Source organism: Saccostrea echinata, unplaced genomic scaffold (assembly GCF_033153115.1).
Source record: "Saccostrea echinata isolate AGI-Se365-2 ecotype Australia unplaced genomic scaffold, CSIRO_AGI_Sech_v1 ptg000054l, whole genome shotgun sequence".
In the NCBI taxonomy this organism is placed as follows: domain Eukaryota; kingdom Metazoa; phylum Mollusca; class Bivalvia; order Ostreida; family Ostreidae; genus Saccostrea; species Saccostrea echinata.
Window position 1 is genome coordinate 31,250,225 of NW_026889803.1, and position 20,385 is coordinate 31,270,609.

The window sequence follows — 20,385 nt, forward strand, 5'->3', positions numbered from 1 at the left end:
AATCATAGTTCATAAGATATGCCTTGACTATTGCATACATTGATAGCTGCATCTTGCTTAAATATTACATAATTATATCAATAAGCATTGAATTAAAAATTGTATGCTATATATAATTGGTTTTGCATCCACACATGGTTTGTGGGATATCTCCCACAAAGAATATATATATATATTGCTATGATATGGTTTGTGGGTTCCTACCCACAAGTATGTTATATATAATTATCTACTATAGATCGCTGTGGGACATATACCCACAATGTAATGACCCACAACGTTATCTATAGCTTTGAAACCAAATATGAGAAAACTTTATAATTTTTCTATATTTGGGATCTACATCAAAAACTATTCTTAAAAATGTGTTTCCTTTTGAAATAAGCCTATTACAAATGCAGGGTCCCATAAACCATGTTTATGTGACATGACCCACAAACCACGTCAAGTACGTATATATATATATATATATATATATATATATATATATATATATATATATATATATATATTATATATATACAGTTGAAATTTGGTATCTGGAACACTGATATCTTATGAATACAATGGATATGTGGAAGTGATTTTAAAGTCCCAAGTGCTTATTTCTTAAGTTTCTTACCCTGGGTATGTCGAATCCTCAGATATCTCAAGGTATTTTTTTGGTCCCATCGAGTTCATGATAACAAGGTTTGACTGTATATACATGTATGATACTAATATTCTTCCTCTAAACGTAATTCAACCCCATTGATCAATTTTAACAGATTAGAAAAAAGCAGCTGATGCTAAGAAAAGGATATGGAAATTAAGTTACAAACATTCAAATCTTCCTAGCAATTATCACACATGCTAAGATAAAGACTCTCAAGGCTCTCAGTGACTGGTTTGATAGATTACATTTTATTGATCGTAAATATGGAAACAGCTTTTGTAGAAAGGGTTTCAACTGAACTCAGATTAGCCTAACACTTCTTCATAAAAGCCCTAAAATCAGCTTTGGATGGCAACATGATTTATAATTGAATTTCATACATTATAATTCCTCTTGGAGCTTCTATAAGATTTGGGATTTAATACAACTTATTTTGCATTCAAAATATGACTTAATGAATCTGTATTAAACATTACAAAAGGTAATGAATCACACGGCATAACTAACAATGCAATTTAAAACTCACAAAAATTCCCTAACATGTAAATTTTATTAATGAGCTTTTCACTATTCTTTCATGATAGTCTTGCAGCAAGTAAAACCCTACCTATACTTGATTAAGCAAAAACTTTTCTATTAACCCGAAGTCTCTGGTGAGAATGTAGCTCTATATGGGTTTCACATTCATAATGTTCTCTAAGTTTCAATTGTACATGCTCCTTTGCTGAGTTATACAGAATGATACATCTGACATTTTTCTAAACCTTTTTTCCTGTTTTATTTACATCAGACCAAAACTGTAAGATTAGCATTTTTTATAGAATTTAACTGCGGACAATTTCATGTACTATTAGTATTCTACTTAAAGTAACAGTTAAGCCAATCCAACAGAATGAAATCAAGACTCAGGATAATACTGTATATCCATTTTTTTTTCGTGTGTTGCAAATTTTGCGAAAAAAAGGTAGATTTGTACAGTTTTTATATTGTGTAAATTATTTTTTTGCGATTAAAAAAAATATATAAAAAAAATGGTAAACTTTTTATGGCACACAATAACCAATATAATTTCTGCATGTTTTATTTTTTGCGAATTAAAAATGATCGCAAAAAATGTGAAAATTAGAACATCGCGAAAAAAACGGATATACGGTATGTCTTTATCAAGATTAAAATTAGTGAGAAACTAGAAATGAATGCCCCACTGAGAGTATATTAGTAATGCAACATGAAAATTTGTATTAGTGTATGAAGTTTGATGAGAATATCTTGAATAGTTTCTTTAAAATTGAAATTAAAATGTTTAAAATTGGATATAGATTATAAATTCTCATTAAATTATGTATAAGTGCATAAGCCTACCAAAAAATATCTTAATTAGTTTCTTTAAAACTAAGCAAAATGCAAATTTAAGAAAAGTGAAGTCAAGGGTCACAGGAAAGTTCAAGGTCAAAAGTTTTTGATGTAGATGAATAGCTCTCAATAGTATGTATCAGCATATGAAGTTTGATAAAAATATCTTGAATGGTTTCTTTAAAACTGAGCTAAACACTAAGAAAAGCGAGGTCATGGTCAAAGGATTAATGTCTAGGTCAAAAAATATTAATGCATTTAAATAGCTTACATTGGTATGTATCAGCATATAAAATTTGATAACACTATCTTGAATGGTTTCTTTAAAACTGAGCTAAACACTAATTTAAAAAAAGTGAGGTCAAGGTCAAAGGAAAGGTCAAGGTCAAAAAATGTTCATGCAGTTGAATAGCTCTCATCAGTATGTATCAGCATATGAAGTTTGATTAAAATATCTTGAATAGTTTCTTTGAAACTGAGCCAAATGCAAAGCAGGACAGAAGAACAGACAGAAGGACAGGAGACGGACATGACAAACTCTATATGCCCTGACCATTTTCATGGCGGAGCATAAATAAAACATAGAAGACCCAGCATTTTGATGAATGAATTTTACGCGCAGAGAATTAAAACAATGTCTTGTGAGAATAAAAGGTACAGATTTGTAGTTCATATAATCATTTATATTATTCCTAGGTGACAAATGTTTGCAGATGTAACTACTGACAACCTTTTCCTCTTCTTGCCAGGCAGCTGTTTCTACACGTCTCCAGAACTCTCTAATTAGACCAGCCCTACCAATTTAAACTTAAAATATAGGGAGAAAAATGATGCACTTGAACTTAAAAGACCTTTTTTGTGTTTTACATTTACAGAATTTTGTATCCTGATGCTTTCTACATTAATCTGTAAAAAAAAAAAGGTTTTACTGAAATCGAATTAAAACTGAAGGAGGAGTTGCTTTTTGAAAAAAAAAAAAAATTACAAAAAGACAGATGCAAAGCTAGACATGCAGTCACCTTACCAATGCATAAGCTGACCTTCAAACAAAAGAGCTTAAACTGGATGTGTCGATGAGTGAACTTCAAGTAAGAATGCCCCTGGTGACAAGCAAGTATAAAATTATAATATTTGAAAGTCCAAGGATATGTAAATACTAAAGGGTGGAATCAGACACAAAAATAAAATATCATATTGCTGCTTTTGTTTTCTGAAATAGTTGTTTACTTCAAAATACTTTACGAAGGACATTTGAAAAATTCTTAGTTTGATAAAAATTGAAAAGAGCTGGAAAATTTGCACTTATATTATTGTCACTTTCTTATATTTATGACGTAATAACTCTGAAAATGATGTCAAAATCTCGAATGTTTAGCATACTGAAAAGTCACGTTTTTTGTCTACATAAAAGTGCTTTCAAAGGCTTTTGAAAGATATTTCAACGAAAATTTGCATGGAGGTAAAGTAAAACTGTAAGAATGGTACGGTAAATCAGCAATTCCATATTTTATTTTTTGCTTTGGTTTATGTCCGGTTATGTTACCTTAGGCATTCATAAAAGATTTTTATTTATATGATATAGCTGGATTTACAGTCTATTATATATCTCCCCACTATATTAAATAAAAGATATTCTATATAACACTGAAGTGTAACAATGCAGTTTTCCACAAATGTATCTTGAGCATCAGGACTCTAAACATTTACGAACAAAACATACAAAATTCCTCCCCCAGACTTGTTTCTGTGCGTATTTTTTTTAAAATTATTTCAACTTTGGCGATCCAAAACTCACTAAGCTTTTGACTTTCAACTCAAAAAAATAAATGTGAGTTTCATTGCCATGTACAATCTTATTTATTTTCCATGATTTAAAATTTTCGAACACGTCGAGTTACGGTGGGGTTAGAACTACACCGGCACCATTTTGGTTTTTACAAGACAATATGGGACACCCTTAGCTTGAACTCTCTTGAGCTTTAATCGTTCCTGCAAAAATGGTTGAAACACCTAATAATAAATGCCAACAAATTCTGTAACACCGTCCACTATTCTCCTCTGATTGTAAACTTTGTGATTTTCTCAGAAGCATCTTTTTTACCCAATATTTTGCGCGATATTCAATAACAACATGCTATGTTTGACACACTCTTAAAAGACCTCAGAAATATAGGAACTCCTGAATATAACTCCATATGATAGACTGTAGTCTATGTAAACATTCTACCAATTGGAAGTTGTATCCGTTAGCGTGCAATCGAGTAATCAACAAAAGTTGACTTTAAAACTTTACTTCACTGAAATCCTGTCTCTTGTTACGTCATTTTTTATGGTCAGTGTTCCAGAAATTCGAGATTCTGACGTCATTTTCGGAATAGAAGAAAGTGACATTAATGTACGAGGGGTTATCAAAAAGTTCGTGGACTAGTGTCATAAAATTAAAACCGCTGAAGATACATCAATGAATTTTTAAACATTAAATAAGCATTTTCTTTTCTACCTGTAAAATAAACTATAAATCATAAGTTTTATTTTTTAGTGAATCGTAAATGTTTTTGTAAGCAATGGTATGTCAAGGCGGCGCAACCTCGAACATGACGTATTTTCTACCTGAGTGTAACTGAGAAAAACTCTTCTAATATGAGCATTTGTCATCCGAAAATCCCATTAATTCACTCATGTGATATGACACAATTTTTCCGTAAAAGTTGCAATTTTTACCTCATTCTGTATATTCTATGAAATTTTATCGTAAATTTTATAGGGAATGTCCAAACAATAAAGGGGTTAAAAATGACGTCAAAAAGGGGAGGGTGTCATTTTACAACATTCTATAAAGTTTCAGCCCCTGGAAAACCTGATATAGACTTAGAAAATGTTTAAACAGGCTACAGAGAAATAAAATACATCTAGAGTATTTGTGTTTAAATACCAAAACAGATTCAGAAAAAAAAGAGACACACGGTTAATGTCGATTTGTAGTCAAGGTCTCCAAAGTCAGACACGTCGAAAAGTTACGTTGATCATTGGTTGACATTGAACTCCGGCAAGAAAATTATGCTGACAAAATCAAGCGAAGATTTTTTCCTATGTATAGATTTAATATTTACAATATTAATGCATTGAAATCAGGTGTTCATGACGTTGTAAAGTCATATAAACAAGACGGGTTTAGGTCTTTATTTTCCTCCAGAGAATCTCATCAAGATAAGTGTATTGAGGCAGAAGGAGCGGGCATTGAGAAATAATGACGTTGTCGGATGTCATAAAACTAAACGGCGACAGCGCCGGGCGATCATATAATGCCCTTTTCATTTAATGATAATTTGGCTAATTATCAACATATCAAGCTGAAATTTTCAACACTTCTTCAACTTTTGTTGTTTTATGTTCCCTACAAATTTTGTAATCAACAACTACATAGTATTAATTTAATTGCATTAGTCTACGAACCTTTTGATAACCCCTCGTAAGTGCAAATTTTCCAGTTCTTTTCAATAGTACCAAACTTTTTAACTTCTGTGAAATGGTTAATATTTTAGCAAGCAGTTCTCAGAACTTTTCAAATGCCCCTTGTAGCTGCATGAAAATGGTGATAAACTACAAATAGGTACATTTTTAATTTTTTTTTAATAATAAATTTTCAAAGTCTAAGGGCAGTAACTGTTGGAAAAATGGGTCATTTGATCAATATAAAACTCAACCTTGACCTTTATGTCATTTATATAAAGACACAAACCTAAAAATCAGCTCATTATCTAGGAACATGTAGCAAAAAAGTCCTTTAATATGCATGCTGAAAAATTAGAAATCTACAAAGTCTATGCATGGGCAATAACTTTCAATTAAATGGTTCAGACAAGGTGAAACTCAAACTTGATCTGTAAGTCATCCATATAAAGACACATATCAAGAATCAGCTCATTATCTAGAAGCACAGCAAAAAAAAAAATGTCCAGAAAACAGTAAAAATAAGAAATTTTTCAAAGTCTTGGGGCAATAACTTTTGTTTAAATGGGTCAATCAACCTGAAACTCCAACTTGATCTGCAAGCCATCAACATAAAGACACAATTCAAAAAATCAGCTCAAAACTAGAACAAAAAAAAGAGTCTGCAAAACAGCGAAAACAAGAAGTCTATGAGCCAATGCTCAATAGTAATACCCCCGCTCTGTCGTGAATATTCGCTCTCATGAATCCCACGATATGGCATGCCTAAACAAAGAGTGTGCTAAAATTTCAAGCATCTGCCTTGTGTAGTTGCTGAGAAAACTGTGACGGATATTTAGTACAGAAAGACACATGGATAAACAGGAAGTTGACATCAGATTCGTAAAAAATGAATTCCACCATATGACATGCCTAAAGAAAGAGTGTGCTAAAATTTCAAGCACCTGCAATAGTAATTGCTGAGAAAACTGTGACAAAAATTTGATGCAGACAGATGCACAGAAAAAAAAGAAAATTGACATCAGATTTGTACAAAAATGAATCCCACCATATGGCATGCCTGGAAAAAGAATGTGCTAAAATTTCAAGCATCTGCGATGAGTAGTTGCTGAGAAAACTGTGACGAAAATTTGTTACAGACAGATCCACAAATTTAAGACAAGAGGCCCATGGGCCACATCGCTCACCTGAGTAACTTTAGTCATGCTGTTCTTTACCAGATTCCCCCCCCCCCCTTGTAATACCTATTGTGGCCCCGCCCTACCCCGGGGGGTCCTGTTTGAACAATTTAGAATCTACACTACCCAAGGATGCTTCCACATAAGTTTCAGCGTTTTCTGGCCCAGTGGTTCTTGAGAAGAAGATTTTTTAAGATTTTTCCTATATATTTCAATGTAAAACTTGGATTCCCTATTGTGGCCCCGCCCTACCCCAGGGGGTCATGATTTTAACAATTTAGAATCTACACTACCCAAGGATGCTTCCACATAAGTTTCAGCTTTTCTGGCCCAGTGGTTCTTGAGAAGAAGATTTTTAAAGATTTTTCCTATATATTTCAATGTAAAACTTGGATTCCCTATTGTGGCCCCGCCCTACCCCAGGGGTCATGATTTTAACAATTTAGAATCTACACTACCCAAGGATGCTTCCACATAAGTTTCAGCTTTTCTGGCCCAGTGGTTCTTGAGAAGAAGATTTTTAAAGATTTTTCCTATATATTTCAATGTAAAACTTGGATTCCCTATTGTGGCCCCGCCCTACCCCAGGGGGTCATGATTTTAACAATTTAGAATCTACACTACCCAAGGATGCTTCCACATAAGTTTCAGCTTTTCTGGCCCAGTGGTTCTTGAGAAGAAGATTTTTAAAGATTTTTCCTATATATTTCAATGTAAAACTTGGATTCCCTATTGTGGCCCCGCCCTACCCCCGGGGGTCATGATTTTAACAATTTAGAATCTACACTACCCAAGGATGCTTCCACATAAGTTTCAGCTTTTCTGGCCCAGTGGTTCTTGAGAAGAAGATTTTTTAATGACCCCACCCTATTTTTGTCTTTTCTTGATTATCTCCCCTTGTAAGGGGACTTGGCCCTTTATTTTAAGAATTTAAATTCCCCTTCACCCAGGGATACTTTGTACCAAGTTTGGTTAAAATTGGCCCAGTGGTTCTTGAGAAGAAGTTGAAAATGTGAAAAGTTTACAGACGGACGGACGACGGACAACGGGTGATCAGAAAAGCTCACTTGAGCTTTCAGCTCAGGTGAGCTAAAAAGTGAAGTCAAGGTTAAAGGAAAGGTCAAGGTCTAAAAATGTTGATGCAGTTGAATAGCTCTCATCAATATGTATCAGTATATGAAGTTTGATAAAAATATCTTAAATAGTTTCTTTGAAACTGAGCTTTGAACTGAGCTAAACGCAAGTGCAACAGAAGGACAGACGGAAGGATGGAAGGACAGAAGACAGACATGACAAACACTATATGCCCTGGCCATATTCATAGCAGGGCATAAAAATGGCTATTAAAATCACCCTTCACATTGTAACTAATTGACAATGAAAGGAAAAATTTGACCTGGCAGTTCTAATTTTTTCAGAATACAAATCTTAATTTTTTAACTGATATCGATGTTCAAACTGTTCTTAAAAAATATGCATTTGCCAAGTGAACATATAAAATTAAAAAAATCTCTTTATCTTTCAGTTTTTATTTTTTAAATAATACATCCCATTGTGTAGTGAGGAACATTAACCCAACACTTTAATGATTTCTGTTATAAAACTACAGCCTCCTTGCTGTGAGTGATAGTCAATTCTTCTTCAGCTTCCCTGGTAGTTCTTGCAGTTAAACAAAAAGCTCCTAATCCAGACTGCAGACTGTTATATAACACAAATAAAAAACACAACCTGTCATTGTTATGTTGACCTCATTTATATATTATTCTTTATCTCCTAAATGTTGGCTATACGTAACAGCTAATGCTGCCAAACGGAAGTCATTTGATGTGACGATCACTTTTCCTTTCAGAAAATGACTGTGTACCATGATTCCAGCAGAGATATACTGGTATAAAAATGACTGATACTCTGACCTAGTTTTGTTACCTAACGATCTAATTAGATTTATACAAACTACACCTGAGTGTAATAAACATGAGAGATGGATTAGAAAAAGAAATTTTACAAAAATTATGTGCTTCATAAATCCTTACTAACTTCAGTTATTTAAGACATCTTTGTCACTGAGAATGTTAAATCAAGCTATAGAGGCATGATGTAGTATACATGGACAGATTTTCAAAAATAAATTTCCAACAACTTTAATCAAGTGTCTCCCAAAATCTGTGTTTTCTGCAAATCATATCCTCCATGTAAGTAGTAAAAATGAAGTCTGTAGATTACAATATGTCAGATTTATTGCATCACAAAGGTCATGACAATAATCTTAACCTTTCACCTTGACCTTTCACTAAGTGACACCAAAATCTATGCCAGTGCCTTTCTCTAACTATATTTGTACCTGGCAAATTATCAGGCAAGTTTAAAATGTACCAGTTTAATCATGTATATTTGTAAAGTCATTACCGGTACAATTATCTTGATTTTTAACTTTTGACCAAATGACCCTATTACTAATGGTGTATGTAGAAAATATACAGCCTCTAGGTTGAAAGATATATTCAAGTAATCAAATCAAATAAAAGGGCATTTTGATGCTGTAATAAGCTTAATAGGTCACCATCAACAGAGATAATTATACTTTATTTTCCAGCAGTATGATTAAACACCTCATTTTGACTTTCTGTTATGCTTAAGGTTCATTGTCCTACTGTGCAATCCATTTTTCTTAATTGCTAATGATTTTCCAAAAAAATCTAATTCATGCATAAAATGCACACAATTTCAGCATGTCTTGCAGGGCAAAATTTGACAGAAATAACCATTTAACTAACAATTTTATAAAGGAATAATAGTCATTTATCCCAGGAAGAGTTATCTCCCTTATCAGAGGGCCAATGCACCTTAAAAACATATTCTCTGAAATGGACACACACATCAAAGCTAAAAACAACAGGGAAGTCAAATAACTGATGCAGATTGTCAATCCATTGACCAATTTGCTTCACGATTTATATCCAAAAATAAAACAGACAGTGCTTAGTAAATTTTCTGATTGGTTGGAAATCAAATCAAGGAGGAAAAATTCATCCTTATTATTAAACCAGAAGCCTCTGTCGAGACTGTAGCTCTACTGGTTTGTACTTCTCACAATTAAGGAAGAGAAAAGTAGCACTTGGACTTGAAACTTTGCAACAGCAATAAATAAATAGTAGTCCTTGTTTTACTCTCTTTTTGTGGCAAGATGAATTGCAATAAGACTAAAACTGTAGAAGGAGTAGCCATTTCAAAGAATTTTAGAGAAATTTTGATTTTAGTTACCATGGCAACATTATTCATCAAAAACAATAAAGACAATTATGTATCTCAGTGTAGTCTACTTGCATGCCACGTTATATTAAAATCAGACCAAATTGTAGGCAAAGTAATCTTTTGAAAGTATATCAAAGAAATTCAATTTTTTTGTAACCATGGCAACACTTCACCAAAATCAAAAAATTGATATACAGAATTATGTATCTCAGTGTCAGGGATGGGCACGATTACTGACAAATATAATCGATTAATAATCGATTACTCAAAGAAATTTTGTGTAATCGATTAATAATCAATTACACTCATTTTTGTCCTGTAATCGATTACTTTGGAAGATGTAATCGATTAATAATCGATTACTTTCAAGTTTTTATCCCTTCAAATATCAAAGCAATATTTTAATGGTATATATGCTGATGTTATCCACTGAAGTTTGATGTGTTCCTGCAGTTTCATTTCAGATTCTTTTAAGGTTTTTTTCTGGTTTAGTTTCATATTTTAGACGTTGCATTCTCACTAAATGCCCAAATGAGGGTTTCTCTACCATGGAAGGTGGAGAAATGATTCCTACAATAAAATATGCCAAGGAATTAATTATTCCTTTCAACCTTGGATCTGAACCTCCATATTTATTGACTTGTTGCAAATATTATTTAATATTTTATTGTGAATTACTTCATAAGAAGTATTTGGGCTGTCTGTATGTTGACAATACACATTAAACATTCCTGTACGTGTCTTTTTCCAAAAAATAATTAAATTAGAACTCTTAGTAATAAACATGTAAATGAAATGTGTCTTAAGTAATTAAACTAATAGCACAATTTCATTCTGTATTGAAATAAGCGTTTTGAGAGCTTTTAATTGTTTTAATAATATTGTTTGTCTTCAATGGAATGCAAGTTAAACACTGTAGTAGGTAGTTCACAGTTTACACCTCATTATCTGGAAATCAGGGATGTCTCTGTCAATTAATTAGCCAAGATAAGCAAACACAGTGACACTTACTCCCTCTCTTACAGACACTTATATAACCTCTCACTGATATAAAAGCAACCTTACGATTTTGAATGAAAACATGAGAATGATTTTACAAATTTTAAAGTTACTAAAACACAAGTTTGAAGTTTTTAAAACCTTTTCAGATATGAATAAGTATTTCCATCTTCTTTTTTTTTTTGGAGTACAATGTAGTTTTCTTACCAAATTATTTATATTTAATACAGCACTTAATCTGTTTTTGCTATTTATAATTTTTATTTTCTAATACAAGACAAAGTTTTTCAACATTTGCAATATGAAAAAGGATATATGCAGCAAGAGGACAGTGGGTCAGATGAAAAATCTGTATATTTTATTAATAAATGGTTGAAATACACTTCTGAATTATTTAATACTAGACCAGAAGGTCTATAATGCAAATTTTATTGAGAACATTATTAAACTTATGATAATAAAAGTTAGGAAATATAAACATTACACCAGCTGGTTTATATTTGATATTTATGTGTGACTAGCTGGAAATAATTCTCCAAAATAACATCCATTTATGTATAAAATAATCGAAAGTAATCGAAAAAGTAATTATAATTACATTGAAAATTTTAGCTGTAATCGATTAAATTACGATTACAAGTAATCGAAAATCTCTTCGATTACAGATTACTGTCGATTACTTGAAAAAAAGTAATCATTACAATTGATTACGATTACTCGATTACGATTACCCCATCCCTGCTCAGTGTAATCTACTTGTTTGCCAAGTTATATTGAAATCAGGCCAAAACTGTAGGAGGAGTAGCATTTTGAATGTATTTCACAGAAATTTCTATTTTTAGAAACCAAGGCAACACGAAATCAAAAACAGAATTATGTATCTTAGTGTAGTCTACTTTTGTGCCAAGTTATATTGAAATCAGACCAAAACTGTAGGAGGAGTAGCATTTTGAATGCATTTCACTGAAATTTCTATTTTTAGTAACCATGGCAACACCATTCACCAAAATCAAAAACCGATATAAAGAGTAATGTATCTTAGTGTAGTCTACTTGTGTGCCAAGTCATTTTGAAATCAGACTAAAACTGTAGGAAGAGTTGCATTTTGAAAGTATTTCACAGAAATTTCTATTTTTAGTAACCATGGCAACACCGTTCTCCGAAATCAAAAACCAATACTCAGAATTATGTATCTTAGTCTAGTCTACTTGTGTGCCAAGTTATATTGAAATCAGACCAAAACTGTAGGAGGAGTAGCGTTTTGAAAATTGTTTACAGACAGACAGACAGACAGCTAGACAGATGGACAGACGGACGGACACCTTACTATCGCATAAGCTCTTCTGGTCTCTGACCAGTAGAGCTAAAAAAGAACTTCATTTTCCATTTTTTTTGGTATGCTTGTGAAATGTTACCGTTCTAAAGCATATCCCCCAACTGTTCACAGTGTTATTTGAGATGCCCTTTGTCAAAGTGATTCTTTAATCACGTTTTCCTCAGCTGGTCAATATTCCTTTAATTTGGTTTATAGACCATTAATGTTTTCGTAGGTTTGTATGGATATGAAGTAAAAACACATCATTGTCACAATTTTTTTTCACTGAGAGTATATCAGAATCATAAGTTTATAGATTGATTTTACATTTTTATCTGAAATATGATATTGTAACTCATAACAAAGCACTTTAGTACATTTCATCCTTCAACAGTTGGAAACCTGATCAAATGGAGAATCACGGAAGAAAAATATCAAGAGATTTATCATATTATTTAATAATTACTTATAAGACTTGAGGCTATTCTTTCATTTTCAGCACTGTGATCCGTTTACTATAATACATTGCATTCTGATTCACAAGCAGACTCTTAAATTAATAGACTATTTCCCACTTATATTGAACATGATTAATGGGATTGTAGAGACTATTTCCATTGAAGGAAGGATGAAAAACATAAAGACAACTGGCATTTACAAATTCCTTATTAATCTTTTTTTTTTTCTGTGCACTTTTTACGAATCTTTTTTTTTAAGAATACAGAATCACATATTGTCTTATGTCTGTTATGAACAGATCTATATATTAATTATAATATACAGTTAATTCTTGCTTTTAGAAGCATGAATTATAATAGGACAAATTTTCAAGGTATAAGGCATTATAGAAAAGTATCAATATATAATTAATTAAGAAAACATGCTAATATTTGCTCATATTAAACCAATTCTACTATTATCATACTATCATCATACATAATCTTCTAAGAATTGAAACATTACCTAATAATTGAAATTGTGCTTAATAAGAAAGCTTTTTTTATTACAATTTTATTGTAATTTTATTATACATAAACTCTGCAATGTAGTTTTAAGCCTTTGGGAAAATCTTTTGTTTTTCAATACCTGAAAGCAAGAGAATTGAAAAAAAAAATATTCAGAAGACCCCATCCCAACAAAAAATGAACTTATTACAAAAATGCTAATCATTTTGTCAGATTATAACTTACTAAAATAGCACCCATAAAATATCTAATCACAGAGTTTGAACTTTCTATGAACTTTTTTCCCTGTACACTCTACATCTAATATAGATAAATGTTATATTGTTCATACCATGAAAGCAAGGCTTCCCAAGAATTGTTTCCTCGGGGGAAAAGGATAGATTCCGTTCTCCAAATTGAATGTATCTATGTATCAGAACATTCACTCTCATGGAAATCATTTTTGTTTTTATCGCTTTCCTTTCCTTAGTGAAAAATACTCAACACAAAGATGTATTCTTTTCTTTATAGCTAGAATTATTGTGTTTCTGATTATTGCAAAATTCAAAACCCAAGAACTCATTGGAATAAATAGTAAATTTCAATAAAAAGTCACTTTCATGTAGGGCTGTTTATCGGCTGGAAATTTCATAATGCGAAATGTTGCATTATTTTTAATTGTATTGCGATATATATTGCAATATTTTCAATGACAGTTAATATGCTCTTTTTCTTATTTTATTAACCTCCATCTATAAGCAGCGTTTGTAAAACTATTATAAATACATTGCTACAAAAAAGTTTTTGTTGATTTCGGATCATTACATGCAGTTTTAGAACAAAATGCAACCATACGACAGCAACCTTACCGTTTGGTACTGTTTGGCAATATTTAAAACATTTCTGACATATCAAATTTCATATTTTACTTAAGAAATCAAAAGTTCAAGCAGTTTGTCGGTATATCGATACTAGAGAAACGTATTGCAATATATTTTTTGTTAATGAATCGCAATATACCAGAATATTGATATTGTGCAGCCCTACTTTCATGACCTTGTCAATACAGACTACATTATAGGGGACTATTTAAGTTGTAATTGCAGAAAAGCTGCAAGTGTAAGTGTATTATCCCTATTATGCACCCCTGCCCACTTAGGGGGTCCCCTAAAATATTTTTCAATTGGTGAAAAGCCCCCCCCCCCCCTTTACCTTATAAGAAAAGCAAATTATACTACAAACAACTTCATGATCATTTCTTGAAAATGGTGGTGAAAGTTTGTTTAAACTTTTGCAAATTGAAGCATATTGTATTACATTAAAATTTCACTCCTCTTATGGAAATAATGAATCAATAAATATAATTTGAGTAGATTTATCTTATTGTGAAATAAAGTATAAAAATGTAAATAAATCTAGACTAATTTTCATTATCATTTCAAAGTTAAATATTATTTCCCATCTAACTTTTTTTTGTTTGGTTTTAATAATTCAAATACTGTATTCACTTTGTACACAATAAATTAGTACACCATATTCAATTCTCCATCTCATTCAGGTGTCAAGATTCATAAACTATTAACAACAATAATTAATCTATACACTAGCTACACGATATATTTTATTAATCTAAACATTGTGTGACTTCATATCAGCAGCACAAAGTTTACAGATATAATTTCATAATGAGCAGGAATTCTGAAAAGGTTACTTGCAACAAAATAGTGGTCATTCAGCTATAATCACTGTACACTTAGTCTATCACTTGTGATCATTCAAAGTCTTTTGATAATAAATATTCATGAAATCTTTGTTTACCAACACGCTTGCATAAGGTGTGAAATCTCAATATAGATGTCAAAATTAATGGATATATCAGTAACTTAAAAGCTTCTACAGCTCAAAAGTCTCAAAAAGGACTCACTTTTCAAACAATCATTTACAAAGTTTGTCTGCAAAATGTCCAAAAATAAAGAAGCTTTATTAAAGGAAATACATGTAAAACACTATCAAACTTTACCCATCTTGGGATCACAAAGGCTGTTATATGTGGATAAGGTTTTTCACAGAATCAAGAGTCAAAGTTTTCAATATAAATAAGAAGACTGTGTGTTACAAGAACAAGATTTTTAAAGCTTATCACCTAAGACTTACATGTAGCTCCATCCTTGAGCATGAACAAAGGGGCATAAATTTCACAACTTTAAGAGAGGACTTATTTTTCATGATATTCATAAGTAAACAATATATTTACTATGTCCAAGAGTCTTCAAGATTTAACATAAATTCAAGCTTTGCCCTACCCCGGGGCACGTAACTTTAATATCACAATTTTTAAAACTGATTTCATATTTTGGGTCCCCTATCAGGGATCGACATTAACGGTTGTCCGATTGCCAGGGGCAAGTAAATTCTCAGTTCGGGCAAGTGAAATTGTTATGTACTTGTCCGATCGGGCAAGTTAATATTTCTGATAGATTTTTTTTTATATCTTTCATTAGTTTATAAACAAAACAATAAATTGAACATTTGATTTCTACCAGGCATATGACATTGTTTTGCATTCGTAAATTCCTCGGTAGCGTTTGAAAAATCGGGTTCATTATTCCGTTTTTCTTTCGTGGTAGTTGACAAAAATACGCTTTCCGTCTGACAACTTTCTTTACATTCTTATTATGAAATAAAATACATAAAATAGTTTATTTATTAACTCACAGAATATAAAGAACAGTTATTCTCGGTGCACGATGTATTCTGATCAGGATATGTAAGCATGGCAACTGTTTCCCCTTTTTCATGGAAAAAAAAATCAAGATTCGCAAAAAGATCGCACAAAAATAAATTTAAAAATATGAATGTTATTTTATGGGAAATATTGCTGCATGGCAGTGTGAGTTTACAAGTATTTAAAATGTAAAATGAGCAGCACATCAAATTTTTTCTGGCACTTATCTTGCCAAATATAAAGTAAGATCTCACTTTATTTACAATAAAAAATTAAGATACCGGTTCTCTTCTTTCTAAATTTTGGGCAACCAAGTTTTGCATTCGGACAAGTCAAAGTTTGAGTTCACTTGCCCGAAGGGCAAGTGAGTCTGAAAGTTAATGTCTATCCCTGCCTATCCACCTTATGATGGTATATTGTATGAACTAAATTGTTTGAAATACACATGATGCAGTATGTGTGATACAGCTAGATGACCTAAACACAGTACTGAATAAATAACTAACAACATACCTACAGAATAAATAACTAACAACATACCTACAATTCTGGACTGCACAACATGATCAGAGGCTGCATTACTTAGTGCAATAAATCCACCCTGAAAAATAAACAATTAAAATGAAAGATTTAAACATCTTTGTGTATTGCTAAAATTTAGACAAGATCTTTCATATTTTGTGAATCTATTTCTAGCATTTAAAAAAAAGAAAGATCCAGAGTTGTGGAAAACTGCCGGTCATGCCGGCAAAACCGACAACAAATGCGTGTGACCGGTAAAAATGCTATCGATGTCAGTCCAAATGACCGGCCCATTTTTTGGTTAAAGTTTTTTGTTTTAACACTTATCATCGGCGCACTTCCCAGCTTAATTATCGTACCTTATATGCGATTGTGTAATACTTGTTCTTTACACAAGATCGAGGCTGTAAATGAAAGTGAAACCAGCATGGTCTCGTGACCTAATTTACAACTGGGGCAGAATTAGGTAGAAAATGTAAAGAAACAGATAAAGACAAGCTAAATATGCAAAAATTTCGACAGAAAGAATTCAAACACAGTTGGGGAAAGCGGTAAATTTAGTACTTCCGACTGTCCCGGATTTCGTTTTTTCATCGATCGTGTTGATTTCTTTATTGTCGATGCACAGAATTTCAACACTTTTTTTAGACTCATTTTCTAGGTTAATGTAATTCCCCAATGCATAAATGTTAAAAAAAAATTACATTTACTGTGCTTGAATTAGCATGTCACCTGCCCAAAAGCGGTGAAATCTAGAATTGTTATAAATGCAAAAAAAAAAAAAACAAAAACAAAAAACAACCGAAAATGGAAGAGGACTTGAAAATGGAGACTGAATGTTATATTATTATTAAGTAAATAAATGTGTAATGAAGTAAATAAATGTTATGGTTTTTTTTTATTTTGTGACTTACTATTTCGGACCGGCAAAAATCACTCAGGGTTAGAAACTCCCTAAAATTACAACTCGCAAATAATTGCGAGTACAAGAAAGTGAACTCACAATTTTATAAGACTACTCGCAATTTTCATATAAAGTTAAATTTATATAAATTAAATACATGCTGTACATGTAACTTAAGGAAAAAGTAACTACTGTACAATATACAACTACAGTGTGACTTTTAAATTACTGATTTAAATCAAAAGCATTGTGTTCTGTCATACTATGTAATTTTGTTACAGTTTCAATGCAAAAAAATCAACTCGCAAGTTTTTGCGAGTTACCTAATTTTTAACTCGCAACTTGGGAATTCTAACTCGCGTTTTGAGAGTTGTATACAGTGAATTTCGAACCCTGTCACTTCAGACCAGCTTATTTTGTCTTCTTGCCAGTCCGAATGACTAGCTATCTGAAAAAGTTTTCCACAACTCTGAGAATCAAATATTTACAAATTTTTCATTAAAAGTCGTTGCTTACAAATTTAAAGTCATTAGTAAATGATTTGTTTGTTTGTTGTTTAACTTCCTTGAGAATTTTTCACTCATATGGAGACAAGACCACTTGCCGGTGGAGGACTGCAAATTCTAGACCTATACTCAGCACTCAGTGCCATTAAGCAGTAACGAATCTCAGATTTTTTTGTGCCAGCACCTACTGCGACACGGGACCTCGGTTTATACAGTCTCATCCGAAGGACCTGTCTCCACAGGATTCGAACCCACGACGTAAGGATCAACTCCTTACTCCACGACTCTAGGACAAATGCTCTAACCACTGCACCACACGGGCGACTCATTAGAAACTATAAATTTTTATTCATTAGTAAATGAAAATTTTTAATTACTCAATATCACATTTCCTTCATCTTTACCTACCTCAGAAGTATACATTAATTTTATAAAATTTTGAAGTTTTATATACAAATTTAAGCAAAAGTTTGGGTAAAAACCAGATAAAAGATATACTGCTTATATGTAACAACGGACTGATCCAATTTATTTTTCTTGTATTCAGTATCTATATGCAAGGGTGAAAATTTAGTGATTAAAATTTTAGCGGGCTGCTTCAAAACCACTAAAATAAGCCAAAGTTAGCACCCAGTTAAAAATTCCCCCTATATAGTACTTTAAAAATGTCATTGTTCAATCCTTAGGTTTTTTTCACCATAGAATACATGACAGGCGACTTCAAAGTTTTTACCATTGTCTAATGAGAATTTTACCATTTAGTATTCGAATGCACAAAATTTTTACAATTTAATTTTTTTTAACTTTTCTTAGGTCTGTTATTATGCAGATAAAACAAAGGAATATTCTACGATTTTATTTCTTGCAAATTTGAATGCTACCCAAAAATCCACAAGAAATTAAACAACCACAGAAAGTTACCCGTTGTTTGATATTCATTACACAAAGTAGCCTTTTCTTACCTTAGGTGGATACTTGAATGGAGTGTTTCCAAAGTTGAACTTCATTTCAGCATTCTACAACAATAATACAAAAAAATCTAAAATTAATTTGTTTGTTTGTTTAACGTCCCTCTCAAGAATTTTGCACTCATATGGAGACGCCACCACTTCCAGGTGGAGAGCTGCAAATTTTAGACCTACACTCGGCACTCAGGGCCAATGAGCAGTGAGGGATCTTTTTGGTGTCAGCACCTACTGCGACACGGGACCTCAATTTATACGGTCTCATCCAAAGGACCGGTCTCCATGTCCCACAGTGAGATTTGAACCCGTGACGTAAGGATTAACTCCTTACTCCAAGACTCTAGAGCGAATAAATATTACAGTTCATCAGTTGATGTCCACCTGCGAGTGTACTCGTGAAAACAGTTATATTGTATTCTTCAACCTGACCTCGTTCTAAATCACGTCTTTGAGCATGTTTGGTTGCCGTTTTCAGAATTTAGCAAATTAATAGCCATTCTCTGTAACCACTTAAACTTTTGTGGCACGCATAGTCACAGATTTTTTTCAAATTTGGCTAGAATTTACCACTTCACAAACTACTCCAAAAAATATTGTTAGATCATATGAATGTTGAGTAGTTACCATGGAAACGGTGTCTAAAGTTGATTTTTTCTGAAAAAATGCAATTTTTGGGAATGTCAATCAATGAAATGCGGCTACTTCAATTCATGTTACTCACAGAAATAAAAAGTATGACATCTGATTTTAAAAGGCATTTAAAAACATTGTTGGTATTCAGTCTATAAATATAAGAAATATATGATTAAAATAGCAGACACTCATTTAAAAATTGAATTATCTCCCTTTGATAATTGTGAGCTCTTTAGTGCGAGAGATAAAAAAATCATTGGACAAAACTGACTGGAAGTTGTTTACATTATCAACATGTATCCTGGATTTCAAGTAAAATCAAGTGTTTTTTTCTGTTTATTTAATGTGCATAAAAATTTTAACCTCTTTGTTTATTTCCTGCATGCAAAAGAATAATTTTGATGAGTGAACAGTGGCGAAACGTAAAAGACCACATGGTAAAGGAAATCAGCTCTGTGCACATTCATGATATTGAAGCCTAAGCCTCAAGGTCTTAGGAGTTTTAAAATGGAGATAAAAGATAAACTTGAGATATCAGAATTATATTGAATTGGTTGTAAGAAGAGGTACAATGTCTCAGTCAGAGTGATATACTATAATGAATACAGCCTTGGAAAGTCAGTGCCTTTTTAAAACAAATGTGGGAAAAAAAAACAAAACTGAATTATAATGTGAGAGAACTAGGATATTGATTTTACCTAAATAATTAAAGTCAAGCTACATTTACATGTTTGTACAGAACTGGAAGTTGAAGTTTATATTGAATGATGTATGTAAGTTGATGTCTGTCATTAAAGGGATGATCATTTGATGCGAAGGGGGGGGGGGGGGGGGAGGTTACAGATTTTAGAAACTAAAGTCCGTTCTTGAAAATGTTGAAAATAAATAATCTGTCCTCAACTGGCAGGAAAATAAATAATCCATCTTTGATAAGTGCTACAACCTCCAACCCAAAGGCACTTGTTTCGGTAATAATTTTTTAAC

General features: G+C 32.2%; 1 protein-coding gene across 1 annotated transcript in view; it reads right to left on the bottom strand.

Moving 5' to 3' along the window:
* Positions 1–20,385, bottom strand: part of LOC133206309 (ATP-dependent RNA helicase DDX1-like) — a 214,382-nt gene that overhangs the window by 182,501 nt on the left and 11,496 nt on the right. The window contains exons 11-12 of the mRNA XM_061342266.1: positions 18,766–18,819; positions 16,412–16,472 (exon numbers count right to left, since the gene is read on the bottom strand). Coding sequence (XP_061198250.1) covers positions 16,412–16,472; positions 18,766–18,819 — 115 coding nt within the window. The remainder of the gene's footprint in view (positions 1–16,411; positions 16,473–18,765; positions 18,820–20,385) is intronic.